Here is a 24,019-nt window from a genome sequence, read left to right on the forward strand (position 1 = left end):
TGGTCATCTGCTCCCGTCACCCACCCGGGCCCATGCACCCTCTCCCTCCACCCACACAATGTGGTGACCACCCAGCTCCCCGTGGGCTTTGGGAAAATGCAGGACGTTCTCAAGACTCTCGCCCAGCTTCAACTGTCGGTTCTTCGTGAAGAAGGAAATAGTCCTGCCAGCAGGACAGCCTGACTGTGGCCAGCACCCTGGTCACCACCAGTCACCTCAGCCAGCCGGGGAGTCATGTCTGGATGAGCCTGGTCAAGGGCAAGACCAGGTGGGGTTCCAGGCGGAGGCTTGGGTGCTGCAGGCAGAACTGATGTCACATGTGCTCTTCCTGCTGTGGGGGCCAAGTCAGTCCCCAGGGAGTCCCTGCTGGCTCCTCCTCCTGCCCCCATCCCTCTGACCACGCCACCACCCACAGGGGCAGCCCTGGAGGGCGGGACCGGAGGGGCTGGGGCCCTAAGTGCCCTCCTCAGCTCACAGCACCTGACAGGTGCCCGCCAGCTTGGAGCTCGGTACGAAGTGCGCTCATGGTGCTGTGTGACCGTGTCCATCTGCTCATCCTGGAAAACTGACCCTCTGTCCCCATTTAGTAAAACTCCCCCCACCCCCCGCCCTCCGTCTCCACGGCTCTGAACCCCCGGGCCCTTTACGCGGGTGGATCCTACGGAAGCTGCCCTTTGTGGCTGGTTTCACGGAGCCCAGCGTCCTCGGGGCTCACTCGTGTCATGGCCTGTGACAGACTCCCCTCCTTTGTAAGGCTGAATAAGACCCCAGGGTAGGGGCGGGCCACGCTGCGTGTGTCCATCATCCATGGACGGACGCGTGGGCTGCTCCCGCCTCTGGGCCGCCGTGAACACGCTGCTGTGCACGTAGCTCTGCCAGACCCGCTTTCCGTGCCTCTGCGTTTGTCCTCAGATGGACGGGTTATGTGGCGCCTCAGTGTTTGGAGGAACATCCGTACTGTTTTCCACGGTGTTTGTACCATTTGTACGCCCACCAACAGCGTGCAAAAGTTTCAATGTCACCACACCCTTAGATAACAGCCCCTCTGATAGGTGTGAGATAATCTCTCTTTTGTTGTCTTGATTTGTGTTTCTCTGACCATCATTGATGTTGAACTTATTTTCATGAGACTATTGCCGTTCCTGTGCCTCTGGAGAAATATCGGGTCAAGTCCTTTGCCCATTTTTTAATTGGCTGTTTGTCTTTAATTGTGGAGCCGGAGAATCCCATCATATATTCTGGATATTACTACCTTATAAAATATATGATTAGCAATTTTTCTCCTAGTCTATCATATGCTGCCTGTTTGCTTTATTGTTAGTGTCCTTTGATGCACAGAAGTTTTAAAATTTTTTTTGACTTTTTTGCCATTTCTTGGGCTGCTCCCGTGGCATATGGAGGTTCCCAGGCTAGGGGTCCAATCGGAGCTGTAGCCGCCGGGCTACGCCAGAGCCACAGCAACACAGGATCCGAGCCTCGTCTGCAACCTACATCACAGCTCACAACACCACCAGATCCTTAACCCACTGAGGAAGGCCAGGGATCAAACCCACAACCTCAAGATTCCTAGTCAGGTTCGTTAACCACTGCGCCAAGACAGGAACTCCAGAAGTTTTAAATTTTGATGCAATTTAATTAATTTATTTATTTTTGTTGCCTATGCATTTGGAGTTAAATGCAAGAAATCTTTGCCAGGTTCAGTCTTGAAGCTTTTCCCTATGTCTTCTACTTAAAGAAAGTCTCCACTTTAGGTCTTGATTCATTTCAAGGTCTTTTTTTTTTTTTTTCTTTTTGCTATTTCTTTGGGCCGCTCTCACAGCATATGGAGGTTCCCAGGCTAGGGGTCCAATCGGAGCTGTAGCCACAGGCCTACACCAGAGCCACAGCAACGCGGGATCCGAGCTGCATCTGCAACCTACAGATGCACGGCAACGCCGGATCGTTAACCCACTGAGCAAGGGCAGGGACCGAACCCGCAAACTCATGGTTCCTAGTCGGATTCGTTAACCACTGCGCCACGACAGGAACTCCTCGAGGTCATTTTTGAATAAGGTGTTGGGTGAGGGTCCAGCTTCATTCTTATCCAAGTGGCTGAAGCTCCCCCATCACCACTTGTTATAAAGACCATCCTTTCCCCATTGAATGGTCTTGGCACGCTTGGCGTGTCAACCACATACATGAGGGTTGGTTTCGGGGCTCTCTATTCTGGTCCATTGATCTACCCCCACCTGTTCTGTAGATAAGAAGCGAAGGCCCAGAGAGGGCTCACAGTTTGGCCACGGTCACATGGTAAGTGGGGGTTGGGCTGGGATTGGGTGAAGGCTGCCTTGGATGCAGAGAGGTGGGGAGTGCAGGGGGCACGTCTGACCCATCCTATGATGGGGTGCGTGGGCAGGACCTGGGGAAAGCATCCCTGTGGCCGGGGGACTGAGATGGCCTGACTCACACAGCCTGCGGAAAGCTCACTGCTGCTGCTGCGGCTCAGAGCACTGCAGGTTCAAAGAATCCCAGGCAAGTGAGTCATTGTCCAGTGGGGGCCGGGGTTGTGCAAGAAGGGAAATAACTCAAAGAGGTGACCCTCCCTCCCCTTCCCCCCCTCCCCTTCCCATTCCCCTGCCCCTCCTTCCCCTCCCCTCCCTGCCCCTCCCCTCCCTCCCCTCCCCCTTCATTTCTCCTCCTCCCTCCTCTTTCCCTCTTCCTTCCCTTCCCTCCCTCCCTTCCCCCTCCTCCTGCTTCCCCTTCTGCCCCCACAATGGCTGATTCTGGGCTGAGAGGCTGTAGCAGGTACCAGATGGATGAAAGTTCCTGCATCCCCAGTAAACCCAAATGTCAGGGAGTGGGGGACAGTAGGGGTGGCCTCTGCTTTAAGCTGAGGGAATGACAGGCCAGATATTTAGGGAAAAGCATTCCAGTCAGAGGAAATGGCACCCGCGAAACCCCAGGAACAGGCAGAGGAGAGAGCAGAGCCCCAGAGGGTCTGTGCGGCACCCCCTGCACAAGCACAGGTTCCCGTGGATCCCGACCCTGAGGGTCTCTCGGCTTCAGCGCGTGCCAGCCCAGGCCATGGCAGGCCCCCCACTTCCGGGCCATGGCCCCCAGGGCCAGCCGCTGCCCTGTCCCCCTGCTCTGTGCTCCAGGAGCAGTGAGTGTCCAGGAGGGGGTTTCCCACTGGACCCCTAAGTTGGGTGGCCCCTGGGGGTCTGCTGAGGGTGGGGACCTGCCCCCCCGCTCCTGGTCCTGGCTGACAGGGTGGGCTACCTGGCCAGGCCGGGGTCTGCAGGGGCCTCGGGATGACTGGAGTGGGGCTGCTGGCACCAGGGTGGAGGCGCCGGAAGGAGGAGGTGAGGGTGGGGTTAGGCCTGGACAGGCACTGGCTCTTCCCACCCCTGACCCTCACCTACGACCCTTGCCCGTCGGCCTCAGCCACATCTCAGGAGTTCAGCAATGACTCTAATTTGGTTTTATTGACGCAGATATCTCCCGTTCAAGACACCAAGTGGCTTTCAACCAGCCCTGGACCCCTGGCCACACCCAGGCTTTCCCGATGGGCGTCTAGTGGGCAGCCTGGGGCCTCTGTCCTGGGCCTCGGGGGGGGGGGGTGTCTGGGGAGGGGCCCAGAGCCCCCAGTGCTGGCCCTTCTCCACCTGCGGGCGAGGTCCCTGGGCCCCTTGTGGGTGCTCCTGCAGGTGTGAGGGCCCCACCTGCTGCAGGCCAGGCTCAGCCGGGCGCCCGAGCTCCTTGCATGCGGGCCAGGATCTCAGGGGCAGGAAGTCTGCCTGGCCGTGCACCCCCACCAACCACACTGAGGGGGCAGAAGTCTCCTCAGCGGGGGCGGAGGCGGGGCAGGGATTCAGGGACACCCCACAGAGAGAACAATGACAAAATGCTCCAGATCTTTCTCTGGCCTCTAGAGGCCACGGAGGGAGAGAGAGCACCGGCCTGCCCCAAAGGGAGCCCTGCAGCCTGGCACCTGTGCTGGGCACCTGTAGCGTGGCAGCACATCTGTCTGCCTCTGAGGATGGCCTTGGCTGTCTGGGGGAGGGAGGCTGTGGAGGAGAACAGTGAACTGGCAGGGGGACGGCAGGTGGGCAGAACCGGGATGGCAGAGCCAGGGTTGTGTCACATTACCAAGCTCCCAGGACGGCCACATCCAGGACACAGGAGTGGGCAGTGAGGGCCAGGTGGCACCACAGGGGTGTTTTTTTTCCAAGCTCTCTTCCCTGCAGGCCACCCTCCCACCCTGGACAAACGATCCAGGAAAGAGGAATTTGTCCCCAGCTGGTCACAAGTTTGGGTGGAGCAGGAGGACTCAGCACCACGAAGCCTGTTTGCAGCTGGGAGTCCTGAGTGCGTATGGCAGGGGGGTCTGAGGGGGTCACCTGAGCTGCAGCCCCAGAGGGAAAACACTGAAGTGGGGAGAGTCCAGCTGCATTTGGACCCATGTGGTGGGAGCTGGGACAGGGTGGTCGTACGGTGAAGAAACTAGGGGAGCTCACATGTGCGCTGCAAACTGTTGTGTGTCTGCACAACCTGTGTGAATGGGAAGTGGTGTCCCACTGATCTGGCAGAACTGCCTGAGAGGCCTGGAGCCATCCTCGTTCTCAGGGGCACGACGTCCAGGGGCTCCCACACAGGGAGCTCAGTCCCTGGTCCTAGAGACCTGACAGGTAGCACCTCCCTGAAAAGGGCCATCCTGTTGGATCAGTGCCACGACTGCCCCACAGTCTGGAGACAGGCTTGGCCAAGGTGAGTGGTTGGGGGGAAGTACGGAGGGGCCCCTGGTTTCTCCTGCACCCCCAGCTGTCCAGCTTCACCTGCCTTTGTCCTGCCCCAGGAAGTGGCTGCAAGAAGCAGTGGGGTGTCTTGCTCAGGGTTCCCTACAGGACAGGGTGGGTGGATGAGACCAGTGCCTGGACAGCAGGCTAGAATGGGGTCCCTGAGGTCTACAGGTGCTGTCTTCCCCTGTGGGGATGTTCTGGCTCTTACTACAAACTCCAAGTCCTCGGGCTCTTTGTCTCTGCCCACCTTCCTGGTCTGAGGTCCCTCCAGGCCTGCACTTGACAGAATGGACCCACCTGGCCACGGCCCCGCCCAGATGTACCCTCCCGACATACTAGACACACGCACTTACTGTCATTAACAAAAAGGAAATGACGGCCAAAAAGGGAACAAAAACAGCCCATGCTTCTTGCAAAATGTCCAGGAACTGTGGAAATTTTAAAAAGTAAAGAGAAATTAAAGTTCACCTGTCACCTGAAGTCATTCACCCAGACTCTTTCTGGGCATGATGCACTTTGCAAAAATTGGATCAGGATGTGACTGCTGGTTTTGACTACTTAGAAATACAGCAGCAGAACTTCATATTGTTCCATGTCCAGTGCAAGACGATGTACTCAGCGGACACCTTGAGCCTCTGCTCCGCGGCAGGTGCGGCGCTCTTCCTCAGATAGAGGTGAGCAGATCTTGTGAGTTTACCTGTTAGACACAGGGTCACAGAACACTCTGCTGTGATTTCGGGCAGGAGCAGGCCCCATGAGAGGCAGAGCAGAGAGAGGAGATGGACAGCAGAGGCCTTGGATCTGAGCCTGGTGTTCTCTCTGAGGGCCCAGGCTGTGGGGAGCTGGCCCAGAATGACAGCAAGTGCGAAGGTCCTGAGGCACACAAGGCAGGGGGCAGCTGGGGCTTGATGGGCGGGATTTTGCTCAGAGCCTGGTAGGTGCCACTGACTGTGGGACGGGGAACAGGGCAGACACTGGACCCCGAGCCCAGTGACTGAGGGGGTGCAGCATCAGTGAGGCTTGGATGAGGACAGTGGATGGGGCTGCACTCCCCCACTCCCCTTGCCAGGGATCACAGGGAGGGCCTGGGGGGAGGATGGCATTGGTGGACCAAGCCGAGGTCTCCAGGGGCCCCTCGCACCTTGGGCGGAGAGCCCAAGATGGGAGGCCAAGCTCAGAGGGCGCCCGGGGCCTCGGGTGCCAGAAACAGTCCGAGCCCAGTGAGGGAGCTGGGTTTTCAAAGTCCAGACTCATCGGATAGGACGGAGGAGAGCAGGGGCCAAAGGTCAGGAAGCAAGAGGAGGAAGGAGCAACCCGAGGAGTGGGAAGGGTCCTGCGGGAGGCCTCGGGAGGAGGGAACTGGGAATCCCGGGGCAGGGAAGCGCGCAAGTGGTCGGAGCAGGGCCTTCACGGCTGGCCGATTGGTGCGAACCAGAAAAGTCGGATTGAGATTTCTCACGAACGGCCCTGCGGCTCCTAGAAGGTCCAGTGTCAAAAGTACTGTATTAATATTGTAAAATTGTAAAACCCTTTCATCCTAGCAAAACCCGGTTGCAGCAGGCGAGCAGGTCATGATATACATTCGGTTTCGGGCGCCGCACCCGGCGGCGAGGGGATCCTGGGCCCCCGCATCTCTGCCCCGCGGGATCGGTCTCAGGGGGCGCAGGTGGAAGGGGGCGCGGACGAGAGGGTCTGGGGCTCCCGCGGGGAGCACGGGGGCCTTGGGGGCCTCCGGCCACCCCGGAGCCGACTGACCCTTGGGGCGACCCGGGGGATCCGAGGGGCCCAGGATGCGACCCCACTGCGGAGCGCGCAGACCAGGGACCGACGGGCCGGGGCGGGGATGCGAGCGCGCGCCCCCTGCCGCCTCCGGGGCGCGGGCGCGGGCGGCTCCGGGGCGGGGCGGCTCGCGTGCCGGGGTGGGGCTCTCCTTTCGTGGCCGCAGCCGCCGCCTGGTCCCCGAGATGCAAGCGCGGGCAGCCGCGCCGCCACAGCTCCCGGTCCGGGCCGACTGCTCCCGCGGGCGCGCCTGAGCCTCCGCGCGCCGCCGGCCGGGTAAGTGCCCCGGGCGAGCTCCGGCCGCCCGGCTCCGCGCGGGAGACGCGCGCGCAGAGCCGTCTTCCCAAGCATCCCCCTCGCTCGGCTCCGCCACCCCTCCCTCCTCAAGCCCTGTCGCCCCAGCCCCCTCTGCTCGCTCCATCCTCTCGTCGCGCGGCCCTGAGGTCCAACTGGCAGCTTCTCACCTAAACCTGAAAACGAGGCTTTTGAGGGAAGCCGCTCCACCGCCACTGCTTGCCGTCCCGCAGTGTCCCGGCCCCTGGAGCGTCGGAACCCACTTCTCTTGGGAGAGTCGGGCTAATTGCCCTTTGCTTTGGGGCCAGTTTCCTTCGGAAAGGTTTTGGGCAGATGCTGGGGGAGCACTTTGAACTGGACCCCTGAGCCCTCCCCAGGGCAGCTGGTCAGGGGAGACCACAGCTGGGGGCCCCCGCGCCGCCGGGCGCCGAGCTCAGCCCCTCCTTTGGGGCAGAGAGCGCCAGCCTTGGTTCTCACACTCGGGAGGAGCAGCGGAAGGCGCGTTTTCCAGGAATTCGTGGTGTTTCAGTTAGTGGCACCAAGAAAGTTTTTCCCTAAAGGCTTATTTTGAGTGGCGGAAAATCCCAGATTGAAGATACTTTGTTGGAGGCACAGGCCCTGGGGGACCTGCCCACTGGGTGTTGGGGAGAGGGCTGCCCACAGGGCCGGTGACCAGCCAGGGTCAGAGGTCAGAGGCCTTGGGAAACTTGCCCTCCTCCGGCTCCGGCTCCTCGTCTGTTTCACGGTTGGTCTGAAGGGCTGGGGCTGGAGGTCTCTGCCCCCCTGGAGGCGTCCAGCAGGACTCCAGCTGTGGCCGCCCCATGACTCAGGCAGGGCCTCTGTGTGAGACCCACAGGCTCTGGTCGTCCAGGGCTGGGTGCGGAAGGGGGTGCCCTGGTCTCCCCCCACCCCCCACCCCCGAGCTCTGGGTACTGGACAGTCGTGAACTGGATCTCTTCCGGCCTGGTCAGCAGCCCTACCCACTGGGGGCACTTTCCGGGCGGCCTCCGGCGGAGGCGGGCTCCCGGGCCTGGCCAGCCTCCGCCCAAAGTCCGCCATCAGGGCCTGCAGCCTCCTGGGCCGGCGCCCCGTCACGCTGGGGGGCTCGGATCCACTGGTGGGCAGGTGGGCAGCTGCTGGGTGGTGCGGCCTGACCAAGTGAGGGGGCTGGCCAGCAGCCGTGGCTGGCAGGCTCCCCGCTTACAGGTGAGGACGTCGGGGTGGGTACCGGGCAGAGCTGGACACAGACGGGTGCGTTGTTTGCCTCTTGGGTTGGTCGCAGGCAGTCGTGTCATGTGCAGGATCTTTCATTTTTGTTTTGTCCTTATGTGTATTTTCCGAAATGGGCAGCTGTTACCTTTACCCTGAGAGGTTCGCGGAGAAGTTCCAAATCCCTGGAGAAGCACTGTCAGCTCGGGACGCCTCTGTGGCGCCTGTCTGGGGAGTTTGGTCAGTCCCGCGGGGGCTTCTCCAGGGCAGTGCCCTGGCATTCAGTAAAATGGAGCCTGGGCTGAGGATTCTAGTGCAGGCTGCGCCAGAACTGGACCCCAAACTACGGCTTCTCCAGGGGACAATGGCTGGCCCCCCCAGATTTCTCCCCCACCCCCAGCGGGCTACCTGGAGAGTGTTTATCTGCTCTGCCGCTTTTGGCCACAACCTGTGTTTTGGGGGCCATTCCACGGAGGGCTTTGTGGCTGTGGGCGAGATGGGGAGGGGCTGTGCCCTGAGCCTAGGTCCTGTCTTACCTCCTGCTGTGGGGAGAGGGCTTTGGATGGAGGAAAGGGAGGGGGTCAGCACCCCCCCCCTGTGTCCCCTGGCCCCCTCCTGATCTTCCTGTCACCCCCCCACCCCACCCCTGCTCTGAGCCTTGGGCTCATTTAAAAGGTGATGCTGGGGATGGTCCCAGGGGCGGGGGCGGGTCAGCCACGCCCTTACCTTTGACCTTGAGAAGTGTGGAGTGGGTTGCTGGGTGGCCGCCCCCTTGGGGTGCGGGGGTTGGGGAGGGGAACATCCCTCAGGCTGGGGCTGAGCCTGGGTGCAGCTCAGGCCCCTCTGGCTTGAGCTGAGCGGCCTTGCAGTTCGGACGGGATGGCCTTGCACTTCAGGCTCCAGCCGCCGAAGGTCTGATCTGCTTCCCAGAGAAGCGCAGGCAGAGCGGCGTGGTTCGGGGTGAGCCGAGAAGGCTTGACCCCTGAGGTGTCCATCCACCCCTTCCTGCCTCAGCCTGCGGCCCCCCAGACCCCCTCCGGGCTCCCTCGCCCAACCCGTCCTGGTCCTGCAGAACTCTCCTGTTCCCTCTGCTGCATCATCCCCAGCAGCCTGTTTGTTATTGTTGTTATTTATTTTTGTTTTTCTGGCTATACCCGAAGCATGTGCAAGTTTCTCAGCCAGGGACTGAACCCATGTTACAGCAGTGATCCGAGCCACTGCAGTGGCAACAATGGACCCTTAACCCACTGAGCCCCACGGGGACTCCATCCCTAGCAGCTTATTTCTTTTGTCTTTTTTTTTTTTTGCTTTTTTAGGCCCGCACCGGGGCATATGGAAGTTCCCAGGCTAGGTGTCGAATAGGAGTGACAGCTGTCGGCCTATCCCACAGCCACAGCAACACAGGATCTGAGCCACATCTGCGGCCTACGCCACAGCTCAAGGCAATGCCAGATCCTTAACCCACTGAGTGAGGCCAGGGATGGAACCCACATCCTCATGGATATTAGCAGGGTTCGTAACCTACTGAGCCACATGAGAACTCCCAGAACTGTAAATTTTTGAATGGTTAATTTTATGTAATGTGAATTTTACCTCATTAAAAACAGAACATATATAAATATAAGCAACATTTGTGCAGCGGTACAGAAGGAGGGGAAGGGAAGGAGAGGCAGGAGAGAAGCGTGTGCTGGGAGGCTGGGAGCTCCCAGGAGTTCTGCGGGGTGGGAGGTGGGAGCTGGGGGTCAAAAACAGCTTTAAGCTGCTAAAAAAAAACAAAGAAAGAAAGAAAAAGGAGTTCCATTCGGGGTGCAGCAGAAACTAATCCGACTAGGAACCGTGGGGTTGTGGGTTTGATCCCTGGCCTCGCCACAGGCGCAACCCTAAAAAACAAAAAGAAAAGTACAGTTCAGTAGTAGTTCTTTTCTTTTCTTTTTTCTTTTTCTTTTTTTTTTGTCTTTTTGCCTTTTCCGGAGCCGCTCTCGCGGCATATGGAGGTTCCCAGGCTAGGGGTCTAATCGGATCTGTAGCCACCGGCCTACGCCAGAGCCAAAGCAACTCGGGATCCGAGCCGCGTCTGCGACCTACACCACAGCTCACAGCAACGCCGGATGGTCAACCCACTGAGCAAGGGCAGGGATTGAACCCGCAACCCCATGGTTCCTAGTCGGATTCGTTAACCACTGCGCCATGATGGGAACTCCTAGTAGTAGTTCTTTAGTGTATTGCAGCGTTGTGCAGCCAAACCTCTATCGAATTCCAAAACATTTTCTTCATGGCAAACGTACGCTCTACCCGAGCCAGACCCTCCCCATTTCCCTCTCCAGCCCCTACAACCGCTCATCTATTTTCTGTCTCTGTGGGTTTGCCTGTTCACAGACAGAAACGGAGTCAATACGTATCCGTTTGTGTCTGCTTCCTTCAGGCCCTTTCGTGTCCACTTCTGTTGTGTAGTGTCATGCTTTCAAGCCCCATCCATGTTGCAGGGAGCCCCAGACCCTCGTTCCTTTACACGGCTGAGTCATGTTCCACTGCATGGCTGGACCACGTTGAGTTTATCCATTCATCACTGGATGGGCGTTGCGGTGTTTCCACTTGTTGGCTCTTGTGGCTGGTGATACCCTGAGTGTTGGAGTGCCAGGTTTGGTTTGCACGTGTGTCTTCAGGTCTCTTGGGCACATGCCTGTGGGCGGGATTGCGGGCTCACAGAGTGACTGTGAGTTGGACTTTTTGAGGCGATGCCGCCCCAGTTTACATCCCACCAGCAATGCAAGAGGAATCCAGTTTCTCCACCTCCTCACCGACCCTCGTTATTATCCGTTTTTAAAATAATAACCACGCCCGCGGGCATGAAGGGGTATCTCATCGTAGTTTTGATTTACATTTCCCTGGAGACTAGGGGTGTTGGACATCTTTTCATGGGCTTGTTTGACCACTTGTATACTTTTTTGGGGGGAGAAATGTCTATGAAAGTCCTTTGCTGACATTCCCGTCGTGGCGCAGTGGTTAACGAACCTGACTAGCAACCATGAAGTTTCGGGTTCAATCCCTGGCCTCACTCAGTGGGTTAAGGATCCAGTGTTGCCGTGAGCTGTGGCGTAGGTTGCAGACGAGGCTCGGATCCCATGTTGCTGGGGCTGTGGTGTAGGCCGGCGGCTACAGCTCCGATTGGACCCCTAGCCTGGGAACCTCCATGTGCCACGGGATCGGCCCTAAAAAGGCAAAAAAAAGAGTCCTTTGCTCCTTTTTAATTAGGTTGTTTTTCTTTTTGTTGTTGAGTTCTAAGAGTTCTTTATAAACTCTGGGTACTAGATCCTTATCAGATATGTGATTTGCAAATATTTTCTCCCACTCTGTGACTTGTCTCTTGACTTTCCCGATAGTGTCCTTTGAAGCCCATGTTTCAAATTCTGATGAAGTTCAGTTTATCCAAGTTTCCTTTTCTTACCTATGCTTTTTGTGACATATCTGAAAAACCCACTGTCAAATTTTAGGTCATTAAAATATAGCCCTAGGCTTTCTTTAAGGATTTTACAGTTTTAGCTCTTACACTTGGGTCTTTAGCTAATTTTGCTTAGTGTTTGTCAATGGTCTGAGGTAGGGGTCCACCTTCACTCTTTAGTGGGTGGGTGTCCAATAGTTCCAGCACCTTTTGGTGAGGAGACTGTTCTGTCGGCATTGAATGGCTTTGTTGTTAAAAATCAATTGATCACAGTATGTTTATTTTTAGGCCACATTTCTCTCTTTTTAATGCTTTCAAAAAACCTTTTTATTTTGAAAATGATCAGATCTTTCACAACAGTGGAGAGTATTTCGCAAAGCCTCCTCGCCTGCCCGCTTGGGTCTCTCATAAGCGGCCTATCTTCATAAATCTATTTCTTGCCTGTCAAAAAAAGTGGAGAGTATCTTATAGTGAGTCCAGTTTATTTATCAAGCAGCATAAATGGTGCACTGTCAATACTGGCTGCTCCAGTGTCATTTAAACCCCCCTCTGCTCCCCAAGTTACGTAGGAGCAAATTGCTGACGTGTCATTTCTCTTACGTGTGTTGGCCTACACCTCTAAAACGTGTGAACTTTAAAAAAATCAGCTTCTTATGTGTTTTTACTTAATTTCTTGTTTGACTCGAGAGACAGTAATCTAAAGCAGTGTTAACAACAGTGGAAAGAGAGCTCGGAGGGGTACTCAGGACCGAAGGAGGAGCCGACAGGGCGTCCTTGGAGGCGGTGGTGGAGGCCGTGGCTGAGTCTCCCTCTGGCAGAGGCGAGTGGGAACAAGAAGCCCCTCACTCTGGCAGGTGTCGCGTTGCACCCACAACGAAGGAGAAACGCTCGAAGGGTCCGGCCCATCTGCAGACCAAGCTCGGAGGCACGGCCCTCAGATACCATTGCGCGCGACCCAGTACCACCGCCCCCAGCCACCCCCCGCCTTCGGGCTGTAGTTGCCGGGCCCTTGACGTTGTTGCAGGTTACAGACCCCACAACACACTGTCATCGTTGTTGTTTAAACAGCCAGCTGCCTTCTAAAGATGTTTAGGCAGAAGGAGCCCTGCGTTTTGTCCGTGCATTTACCACGTCCTGTGCTTTTTCTGGTCCACTTTGTGGACCCACGTTCCCATCTGGTATCATTTTCCTCTGGCCTGAGGACACTCGCATTTCTCATGGTGTGGGTCAGCTGGCAGTGAATTCTCTCGGCTCGTCTATGCCTGAAAACCGACTGAGCCTCATTTCTGGAAGATATTTCCACGGGGTTTGGGCTCTAGCGGAGGTTTTCCTCTCGGTGCTTTAAAGGTAGCCCTGCCGCTCATGCGTTTCTGCCAAGGCACCTGCTGCCACACTTAGCTTTGTTTCTTTATACCCAATGCTGTTTTCGCGGCTGGCCTTTCTGGTCTTTTTTCCTTTTTAGGGCTGCACCCGCGGCACATGGAGATTCCCAGGCTAGGGGTCGAATCAGAGATGCAGCTGCTGGCCTACACCACAGCCACAGCAATGCTGGATCCTCAACCCATGGAGCGAGACCAGGGCTCAAACCCGAAGCCTCATGGCTCCTCGTCAGATTCAATTCCGCTGCGCTGCGACAGGAACTCCCCGGGTGGCTTTTGAGATTATTCTTTTTGTTGCTGGTTGTGAGCAATTTGACTGTGATTTACCTGGTGTAATTCCCTTCCTGTTTCTTCTGCTTGGGGTTCATTGACTTCTTGAATCTGTAGGTTTACAGTTTTCATTGTTTGGACTAATTTCTGCTATTATTTCTTAATTTTTTTTCCTGTCACCTCCATTCCGCTCTTATTTTTCAGGGCCCCAGTTGCACATATTAAACCTCTTGAAATGCCTAAACATTTAATTTTTATTTTGGGTCTGTTGTAAATGGCACTGGTCTGAAAGAAGATCTGTATTCCAGTTGTTGACTGCAAATGCATAAAAACACAACTGACTTTCCCATGTTGTCTTTTTCCCCATAGCCTTGCTAAACTCAATTGCTATAAGTTGTAAGATATTTGTCTTAGCCACATTTTGGAATTTTCCGTGGGTCCCTTCATGTTGTCTGGGCACACTAATGGGAATGGTGCTGGGGGCGTCTTGGCCTTGTGTGTGATCTCTGAGATGGAGTCAGCCTTTCACTGTTAGGTGTGATGTTGGTTATAGGGTTTTTAAATGTAGATATCCTTTATTGAGTTAATTAAATTCTCTCTGTTCCTAGTTTGTTTTGTTTTGTTTTGTCTTGTCTTTTTGTCTTTTTTAGGGCTGCACCTGCGGCATATGGAGGTTCCCAGGCTAGGGGTCGAATCGGAGCTGTAGCCTCCTGCCTATACCACAGCCACAGCAACGCCAGATCTGAGCCACATCTGCGACCTACACCGCAGCTCATGGCAATGCAGGATCCTTAACCCACTGAGCAAGGCCGGGAATTGAACCTGCGTCCTCATGGATACTAGTCGGGTTTGTTAACCACTGAGCCATGAGGTGAGCTCCTTGAAGTGGAAGCTTAGATTGCTTATATGAAACTTTAAATTTTTTCTCATATAGACATTTACTGCTATCAGTATCTATCAAAATGCTGTTCAGCTGTATCCCACAATGTTGATATGTTGTATTTTTTGCTTTCATTCAGTTTAAAATACTTCTAAATTCCTTTTGACTTTCTTTTTGACCTACGATTATTTAGAAGTGGGTTGCTTACTAAAGAGTTGGGAAATTTCCGTATATCTTTCTAGGTTATTTCCATTATAGTTAGAGAACATACCTTGTATGATTTTTATTCTTTTATTATTTTATTTTATTTTATTTTTTTTGTCTTTTTTTGCTGTTTCTTGGACCGCTCCCGCGGCATATGGAGGTTCCCAGGCTAGTGGTCAAATCGGAGCTGTAGCCACCGGCCTACGCCAGAGCCACAGCAACGTGGGATCCAAGCCGCGTCTGCAACCCACACCACAGCTCACGGCAACGCCGGATCCTTAACCCACTGAGCAAGGGCAGGGACCGAACCCGCAACCTCATGGTTCCTAGTCGGATTCGTTAACCACTGCGCCACGACGGGAACTCCTGATTTTTATTCTTTTAAATCTGTCAAGGATTGTTTTAAGTCCCAGGATATGGTCTGTCTGGACGAATGTTCCCTGTACAAAGAATGCCTACTCTGCTGTGAGTGGCGGGTGCTCTATACATTTCAACTGGCCCAAGGCTGTGGTTTGGACAGCCTGTGTTGTGCAATGACTTCCTGGGAGGGATGTCCAAGGTACCGACAGGTTTATTCATTTTTGCTTCATGTATTTTGAAGCTCTGGTTGCTGCATTCTCATTTAGGATGGCTGTGTCTTCTTGGAAAAGTGGCCCCTTTATCCTTATACAGTAGCCCTCTTTGTCCCTGGTAATAGTCCTTTTTCCAAAGTCTCCTTTGTCTAATACTCACAGAGCTCCTCCAGCTTTTGAAGAGTGTATCTTTCTTTGATCCATTTCTTTTCCTTGTTAGGTCTTAATAGTCAAAGTGTGTTTCTTATGTTTAAAGTGGATCCATGACATGTCTCCGACATTTCCCCTGCACTTTCTGAACAGGATGGAAATTGGGTGTTGAGCCTTATTCCTATTCCAGGCTGCACATGCTTGAGGCCGGGGAGGGCTGCTAACCCCTCTCCACCTCTGTTGGCCCAGAGTCTGGCCTGGAGTGCTCACTGCCACCGGGCTGCAGGGTGTTTGTGAGGCTCCAGTACCCTCTCTGCATGGGAAGAAACGGGAATCCGATGCCCTCCCTGAGGTGACAGGCAAGCTGACCAGCCTTGGGGCACAGATACTGGACTGCCCCTTAGGGACAGGCATCTGTGTCCAGCAGCCGTGGTGGAGGCCAGCAGGTGTGATCAGTTGGGCTCACTGCAGGTATGAGTTAGTGACCAAAGTGGAAGCCCAGCTTGTGGGGTTGAGAGGGATGTTACGTGGAAAAGGACAGAGCCATAGGGGAGGGGTCATGGAGCAGACTGGCCACCCTGAGAGGGTGCGCCTGCACGGAGCCCCGACCCAGCACATGGCCCTGGGTGCCTGTGGCCATGCATCCTGCTCACGGAGGCCCTCGGGGTGGCTCCTGTTTTCTGGTGGTTCGGGATGTTTGTCTGCTGTCAGCTTCTGAACACAGGGCTGCGTCGTCTCCCGGGAGCGTGGCACCATGGGTCCTCAGCCAGGCTGGCAGCTGCGAAGCTGCCCACAGAAGGGGGAGGCCAGGACTTGGCCGCATCCCTGCTGGGCCCGGGGGTGCGGCACGAGTGGGTCCTGGGGGCAGGGCCCCTTGCCGCCGCCCCCACCGTGGTGGCTGGTTTGGGGAGTTGTGCGGGCGCTGTGGCCTCTTCAAGGCACCCAGCTTGATGCTCCCTTTCTCTGTTAGGCCCGGACGATGATTCCGCCGGGGGACTGCATGTACGCCGGGAGGAAAAGGAGGAAGCCCGTCCAGAAGCAGTGAGTGCCACCCCTTCTCCGCTGCCCACTGTTGCTGAAGCAGGCGAAGCCTTGGTGTTTTCAGCAAAAAAAGTGGATTTTAGGGACAAAGAGAAGCGGGGCTGCTTTCCTGGCTTGGCTCCGACCGCAAGCTGTGGCCGGGTCCAGGGATGCCTTGTTTGGAATGCCGGCCCCCTGCCCGGGAGACCCCATCCTCAGCCGGATGCACCCACAGTTCCTCGGGGCTTCACCCAAGTGAAAGGAGATCGGGGCTCCTCCCCACCCGCCGTGGCCCTGGGGGGCTGAGTTAGAGAGTGAGGGGAGACCCAGCCCCGGGATGCGGCCCCACCACTCACGCGCTCCCCACCCGCCCAGGCTGCCCAAGGGGGAGCTCGGAGCCACGAGGTGGTGGTTGTGGCTGCAGCAACGGCGGTGCTGCCCGGCCCGGAGGTCAGCAGGCAGCGGCTCTCAGAGCCCACAGGCCACCTCTGGCTCCCGGGACCAGGTCCTGCTGTGTCCACCGCTGTCTGGGGCTCTGCGTGTGTGAGACACAGCTGGGTGTATAAGCCGACGTGCAAGTGTGTCCTGTGGCCTCATGTGTGTAATGCAGCTCTGTCTGGGGTGAGCCCGCGGGCCTGTGCACACCTGTGTAGTGTCTGTGTGGGCCTGGGTTTCTGTAACTCTGGCGTGAGGGCTTCACCGGAGTGTGGACACCCCAGCCAAGTACGGCGGCGCAGGCTGGTGAGGCTGGACTTTGCAAAGTGTTTGTGGCCTGAGCCGGTTGTGTGGCTGCTGTGGGCCTTGGGATGGAGCCGGGGTGCTGGGGGCAAGTGTGCAGCTTGGTCTTCGGGGGCGGGGTAGGCGCAGGAGGGCAGAACTGTGCACCTAGGATGAGGCACAGGAGCTGAGGTGGCTCTGTAACTGGGCCCAGGACCAGGCAGTGGGGGAACCTGCGTTCTGAGCTTGTTTGTTCTGCTGAGAACATTTGTCACCTTAAAAAAGGAAAGAAAGTGCCTGGAGACCCAGCTGTGTGCCCTGGGCTCAGTCTGGGGGTCCGTGTACACCACACTCTTGGGGACAGACCAGGGAGCAAAGGTCAGACTGCCCTCCGTTTATTGTGTTCTTCTTCTAATTTCAGCGTCTGAGACCATGAGCTTGAGGCACGTATCAGGAGATTTATTGACGTTTTATTTACTGATGGGGGAGCTATGTCCACGTCATTCAAAACTCAGCGAAGAGCCGCCCCCCCCAGCCCCTTTGCGCCCCAGGTTCCCCGCGTGGGTTTGCAGTTTCTTGACGATCCTTGCCGAGATGGTCCTGCATAACCAGCCAACCCGTGGGCAGCGAGTAAGCTCCCTGCCCTCGGTGCGCGGCCACACCCACTGCCATGTGCCTGGACGCGGCCCCTCACAGGCCCCGCGTCCCGCTGTGCAGGACACAGTGTCATTTGTTTCCAGCCCTCCACCAGCACGTGTCCAGGCCGTTTCGCCGCTCATCACTCTGTGGCGAGTGGCTTCGTGCCAGGTGGGGCGCGGGTGGTCGCTGGAGGGGCCACAGCCATGGCTGCACGTGCTGGCACGTTCCTTGCCGGATGAGCAGGCTTGTTCACTGTTTGCTGGGAAAGTGGTGGATTCCTCACCTTCAACACAAACCTGCATCCGCAGCCCCTGCCTGGACCCCTCTGTGCACCTCACGGGCTTGTGGGTCAGAGACGCAGACCGCAGATGCTCCCGCTGCCTGCTGTGGGTTTCCTGCCATTGACTTTCTGCCAGGATCTGCGGACAGTAGCACGTTACTAGCTCGAAAGTGGGTGAATCCCGGCCAGACACAGCAGGCACGTGCATTCTTACAGGTGGGGTTGCTCAGCCCGAGGGCATGGGTTGTGAATTCATCGGTGTCACCAAGTGGGCCGGCGGGTATTTCTTTTTCTGTGAACTGTCTGTGTTGATGACTTTTGCTTGCTTTTCTATTGGATTGTGTTTGTGCTTCTTGATTTGCAGGAGCTTGCACACATACACGGGGGAGACCAATTCTTGAATGTGTTTTTCTTTCCTTTTTTTTTTGTCTTTTTTCCATTTCTTGAGCCGCTCCTGCAGCATAAGGAGGTTCCCATGCCAGGGGTCTAATCAGAGCTGTAGCCGCCAGCCTACACCACAGCTCGCGGCAACGCTGGATCCTGAACCCACGGAGCGAGGTCAGGGACCGAACCCGCAACCTCATGGTTCCCAGTGGGAGTCGTTCACCGCTGCGCCACGACGGGAACTCCTCGAATGTGTTTCAAATACCTTTCCTCAGTTTTGATTTTATTTGTGCTGTTCTTTACCATGCACAGATGTTTAATTTTCACGACGCTGAATTTATTAATCTTTTCCTTTTTGGCGAATTAATTTTACATCCCAAAGAAGGATCTTCCCTGTTTCGGATTTGAGAAAATTTCCCCAATCTTTTTTCTGCATTTTAATGGGTTCCTTGGTTTGCGCCTGTTTGAAGCTGTTGAGCACTCAGAAGTATTCCTGGGGTAGGATGTGGGGTCAGCCTCTCTCTCCCTGTGTGGCCACTGACGGCTCCTGGGACGTGCTGGCTACTTGCTGTGTCTTCGCCCATCTGTGGTGGCTCTGGGCACTGGCCCTGTGATGCGGGAGCAGTGAAGGACGTGGACTGACCTGAACACACTCCCCACTGTGTCCTTGGAAGTTCCAAGAGGTGCGACTGGCCTGGCCTCTCCGAGCACCTGTGTCCATGTGTCATGAAGCCTGGGGGCATGTGTGCAGGGCCTGGGCCCACAGCCCCGCTTGGGGTGTGAGCCGCAAAGGCTGCTCCGAGCCTCACGTGCCTCCTCGGCCCTTGGGGGCTGTGGGCTGCGATCTGGCCCACCCTCTAGGGGTGGACGATGGAAGCCGAGGAGCCTGTGACAGGCCCCGTCGGGGGGCTTGTGTGTTCTCACGGGCACCTGGCCCAGGGACCTGCTCCCCAGGGGCCCCTCAGGCCGGCCCTGCCCTGGAGGGAAGCGGACCCTGGCAGTCACCCTTTCCTGGGGCTGTGACGGCAGCAGAGTCCGTGTCCCGGCACCTTGAGCTCAGAGGTATGTGAGCCGTGGGTCCTGTGCATGTTTGTGTTTCTCCTCTTTTCTGGGCTGTGCCCGAGCGCAGTGACCTGCACACACAGGGCACAGGTGTGCAAACAGCCAGGCAAAATGGCTGAGGTCGTGGCTGCTCCCATCACGGCCCAGGCTCCCTGGTGCCCTGGTCCTGCCACCCTGAACCTCACCCGGGGACTGGTCTGCACCTCCCAGAATTTCCTGCGTGCGTGTGTGTGTGTGCATGTGTGTGTGCGTGTGTGTGTGTGTGTTGGGGCCTCTGTGCCTTGGGGGGCGAGGCTGACTGCTCCTCCGTGTGCCCTTCCTTTGCCACCGGGCGCTGTGCCGTGTGCAGGTGCCGCGGGGTTGATTCACCTGCGGGGGGGGCATCCGGGTGGTCCCCGCTGGGGCCCTGCTGCCCTGGACGTTTGTGCCTCGTGGACGCGAGGGGCCAGCGCCTTGGGCCGGGGTTGTGGCTCCGGGATCCAGCCGCCGAGGCTTTGACTCCAGAAGGCGCCGAACCATTTTCTGAGGCAGTTGCGCTCTTCTCGTTCCCCACAGCCGGGCGCGAGCTTTCTGGTTCCTCGACCTTCTCACCCAAGCCTGGCACGGTCAGTCTTGGTTTTAGCCACCCCGAGGGCTGTGGTGGTGGCTCTGCATCTTCTCTGGTGAGGCGTTCGTCCGAGTAAGTTGCCTGTTTTCTCGTGGGTAGTTGGTCTTCTTACTGAAGTGTAAACTTCTCTACATATTCTGGATAGAGGCTTTTCTTGTGAGTAGTTTTAGCCAGTCTGTGGCTTCCCTTTTCATTTTTTTTTTAAATGGTGACTTAAAGTCAGAAGACATTTTAAAAATTTTGAAAAAGATCAATTTATCAACATTTTTTTTATGATTTTTCAGTAAGAGTCCCAAGACCATTCCAAGGTCTCAAAGACTCTCTCACGTGTTTTCTGTAAGGTTTCGTGGCACATTTTAGATTTAGGTCTGTGCTCTATTTTGAGCCAATCTGGAGGTATTGTATGAGGTAAAGGCTAATGCTTAATTGTTTTCTCATGCCCAGTTTATTAGCAACATTTTTTGAAATCTATTCCCTATGGAATCGCTTTACTGTCTTTGTCAAATAAATTGACCCGAAATATGTGGGTCTGTTTCTAGGCCCTCGCTCTGCTCCATTCGTCTGTGTTTCCGTCTTCCCTCTAACGCTGAACGATTTGGAATATTGCAACTCTGGAGAGGCTCAGGTCAGGAGGGCTGGCCCCCAGCCTGGCCTCGTGTTGGCTGCTCTCGACGCGTCCTTGCGAAGTGTAGGCTCCCTTGTCCACTCTGCAAAAAGGCCTGTTGGACTTTTAATTGAGGTTCCACTGAATCCACAGGTCAGTGTGGGGGAGAAACACCACCTGGATGACACCGGGTCTTATAGGCTAGGAACGTGAGGTGGCTTTCCATTTGTTTGTGTCTCTTTAAGTTTTTCTCAGCAATATTTTATAGTTGCAGTTGGGTGTCTGGGATGCCTTTCGTAAGACATATTCTGAGTATTTAATAGTTTTGGCATCTTTTGTACCTCCTTCCATGGGCCGCAGTGGCACCTGGAGTCTCTCTCACCTGGCGTCCAGACTCCACCATGGGGAAGCGGAGCTTCCCCCGGCCCCACCCCCCTCTTCCTGCTGGTGTGAGGTGGGGGTTCCTGTTCTGGCCCACGGAAGTGGGGAGGGGAGAGCTGGGGGCTGCTTGGAGGGCGGCAAGGGTTCTGAGAAAGCTGGAGCAGACTTCTCCTGACACCCACTTCTTCAGTTGGCGGGCATCCCCGCAGGGGTTTCACGGGGTGGGGAGGGCCCCATCCGCTGGCACAGGCCGTCTACGAAAGCACTGGGCCACTGCTCCTGCAGGTCTGCGCCGAGGTGAGGTCGGAGCCCGGCATCCTCTCCCCTCTCCGACCAGCGCACCTCCCTTGGTGCTGCTTTGTTTTCTGGGGAGGATTCGAGCATCTTTCACTCCGGTCTGGGCCCCTGCTCTGGCCAGCAGGTGCTAGTGTGTGTGGACTCTGCTCAGTCTGTCTTTCTGTCCCCAGGCGTCTGGCTGTTAATGTTCTGGTGGCAGCATGAGGATTGTGGTACAGGTGTCTCAGCAAGAAAAGAAAAAGAAAGAAACAGCAGAGACTGACGAGCTCATGAGAGAATGGGAGAAAATTGTGGCAAAGTGTATATCTGATAAGGATCTGATATCCCGAATATAGAAAGATTTCCTACAACTCAACGACAGAAGACAGAAAACCCAGTTCTTAACCCAGTTTTTTTATTGAAGTATAGTTGATTTACAGTGTTGCACTAATTTCTGTGGACAGCAAAGTGACCCAGTCATGCCTATATGTACCTTCTTTTCCTCGTGTCACCTCCCATCACGCTCTATACCAAGGGACTGGACACAGTCCCCCGTGCGGCACAGCAGGCCCTCGTTGCCTACCCTTTCTGAATGGAATAGTTTGCCTCCACTAGCCCCAAACTCCCCGTCCACCCCACCCCTCCCTCCCCCTCCCCCTTGGCAGCCGCAAGTCTGTTCTCCACGTCTGTGAGTCTGTTTCTGTTTGGTAGCCAGGCTCATCTGTGCCATATTGTAGCTTCCACATAGAGGTGATGGCATGGAATCTGTCTTTCCCTTTCTGACATGCTTCACTCGGTACGAGAAACTCTACCTGCATTCATGTTGCTGCAAGTGGCATTATTTTGTTCTTTTTTATGACTGCGTCGCACTCTAGTGTGTATATGCAACACATCAACTTCCTTCATTCTTCTGTCGATGGGGCGTTTAGGTTGGTTCTGTGTCTTGGCTGTTGTGAATGGTGCTGCAGTGAACATAGGCGTGCATGTAGCTTTTCAAACAACCCAGTTTTAAAACGGGCAAAAGCCTTGAGCAGAGGTTTCTTCGAAGAAGAGAGAGCAATGGCCAACAGGCACGTGAAAAGACGCTCCATTTATGGGTCATTAAGGAAATGCGAATCCGACCTGCCTCACACCTGCGAGAGCGAGAGCAGCCTCGGTTCACAAAAAGGACGACATAGCAGGTCCCGGCGAGGCTGTGGGCTGGGGTTGGCAGGGTGCCCCCCGCTGCAGCTCCGTGCACGTCCGTCCAGCGGCTCCTCAAGATGTGTCCGACGCAGTCACCGAGTTAACGCAGCCGTTCCACTCCAGGCGAGAGGATTGGAAACACATGTTCGACCAAAGTGCAGACTCCGATTCACGGCAGCGGGGCTGGCAGGACCCGTAGAGGGGGAGCGGGGTTGGGCCACGGGCTGCGCACAGGTGAACAGGGTGCGTCCCTGGGGCCGGGGAGCACCCCCCACCGCGACCGGGAGGGAGCGCCTGACTCTGCTGCGCCGCACGCAGGAGCCGTGAACAAGTGATGCTGAGCGAAGGGAGCCAGGCGAGAAAAGCCTCGCGGTGTCTGGTTCCATGTACACGAAACATCTGAAACAGGCACATCCGGGGAGATGGAAAGTGGCTGTGGCTTCCTGGGGCTGAGAAGCGGGGCACAGAGAAACTGCTGAGTGGGGTAGGGTTTTACCTGGGGTGATGAAAGTATTTTGGAAGTTGATAGAGGTTAACGACACTCTGAATGTACAAAAGGCCACCCAGCTCTTCACTTTAAGACGGTCCTATGTCATGGGAATTACATCTCAATTTTAAAAGAGGCGGCGCTTCTGGGATTGAGCTGCGGGCTCCTCCGTGGTTCCCTGTGGCCGCAGCTCCTCCGTGGTTCCCTGTGGCCGCAGCCCCGCCTTCCCACTTTTCCTGGAGGCTCCATTTGAAGCTGATTGCCTCTGAGCTGGCCACTGGGGACAGGTTTCTGTCTGAGGGTGGTGGCTCCGGCGGGGAGCCCGGGTCTGACTCTGTCTTTCCCGACAGGAGACCCGCCGTGGGGGCTGAGAGGTCGAACCCTTCCAAGAGGCACCGGGACCGCCTCAACGCGGAACTGGACCACCTGGCCAGCCTGCTGCCGCTGCCACCTGACATCATCTCTAAGCTGGACAAGCTTTCAGTCCTGCGTCTCAGCGTCAGTTACCTCAGGGTGAAGAGCTTCTTCCAAGGTAGGACTCACCTGGGCCTCACCTGGCTGTGCCGGGATGGCCAGTGTGCACCTCTTGTCCCGGGTGGTCACGTAGAGGCAGGGTGCTGAGTGCTGAGTGCTGACCAACCAGCACAGCTCTGACGGGAGGGGCAGGGGCCAGGCCTCCCCCTGCTTGGCCTCACCTGCCCCAGGGGCCCTGGGGCTTCCTCTCAGCTTGGCCTGTCCTGGGGGCTGCCAAGAGCCCCAGCCAGGTGCCAGCCCCTCTCTGCCCGGTGTGTTGGACCCCTGCAGCAGCTCTGGTGCCTGTCCACATCCGGTGCCCCGGGCCAGGCCTTACTCCTCACGTGGCCCGGCTGAGCGCCTGAGAGAGAAATGTCATCAGCTGCTTCAAAACCTGTGGCTGCTGCCCTCGCCCCTGAACCAAGTCTGAACTTCGTGTAAAATTCTGAATTCGTTTCGTGTCTTTGGGAGCAGGTCAGAATAGTGTTTAAAGTGGGCAGGTGTGGACGGCGGAGGGTGTAGATTGCGGCTGCGCGTCAAGCCCAGGCTTTGTCTAGAGGGACGGGGGTCAACGTTTGCACATCCTCACGTGACTGAGGCCACCTTGGGCTGTGGTGAGGACAGCCAGCCAGCGAGGCCGAGGCCCCGGGACAGTACGGCCCCAGGCCCGCGCCGCTTCCCCGCCCTGCCGCCAGGCCTGGGAACCCGAGTGACTCTGGGTGGGACAGCCACTGGCCTTGCTGGCTTTCTTGGCTCCAGGAGTGGGAGGGCAGGCTTCCTGAGGATTCAGCCTGCCTTGGGCCCTGACCTCCCCAGGAGCCCGCTGCGAAGGATCAGGGAACAGCAGGCCACTCCTGCCCACTGGGCCACCGCTGACGGCCCTCCGCAGGGCCCCGTCTTGGCCTTCGTC

The 24,019-nt window shown here is 56.5% G+C and overlaps 1 protein-coding gene across 1 annotated transcript in view; it reads left to right on the forward strand.

Moving 5' to 3' along the window:
* Positions 1-6,742: 6,742 nt before the first annotated feature.
* AHRR (aryl hydrocarbon receptor repressor) overlaps positions 6,743-24,019 on the forward strand; it is a 79,384-nt gene continuing 62,107 nt past the window's right edge. Inside the window, 4 exon segments of the mRNA XM_047770226.1 lie at positions 6,743-6,833; positions 7,641-7,642; positions 15,925-15,995; positions 22,947-23,128. Coding sequence (XP_047626182.1) covers positions 6,743-6,833; positions 7,641-7,642; positions 15,925-15,995; positions 22,947-23,128 — 346 coding nt within the window.

The sequence above is a fragment of the Phacochoerus africanus genome, chromosome 1, assembly GCF_016906955.1.
Source record: "Phacochoerus africanus isolate WHEZ1 chromosome 1, ROS_Pafr_v1, whole genome shotgun sequence".
NCBI classification, from domain to species: Eukaryota; Metazoa; Chordata; class Mammalia; order Artiodactyla; family Suidae; genus Phacochoerus; species Phacochoerus africanus.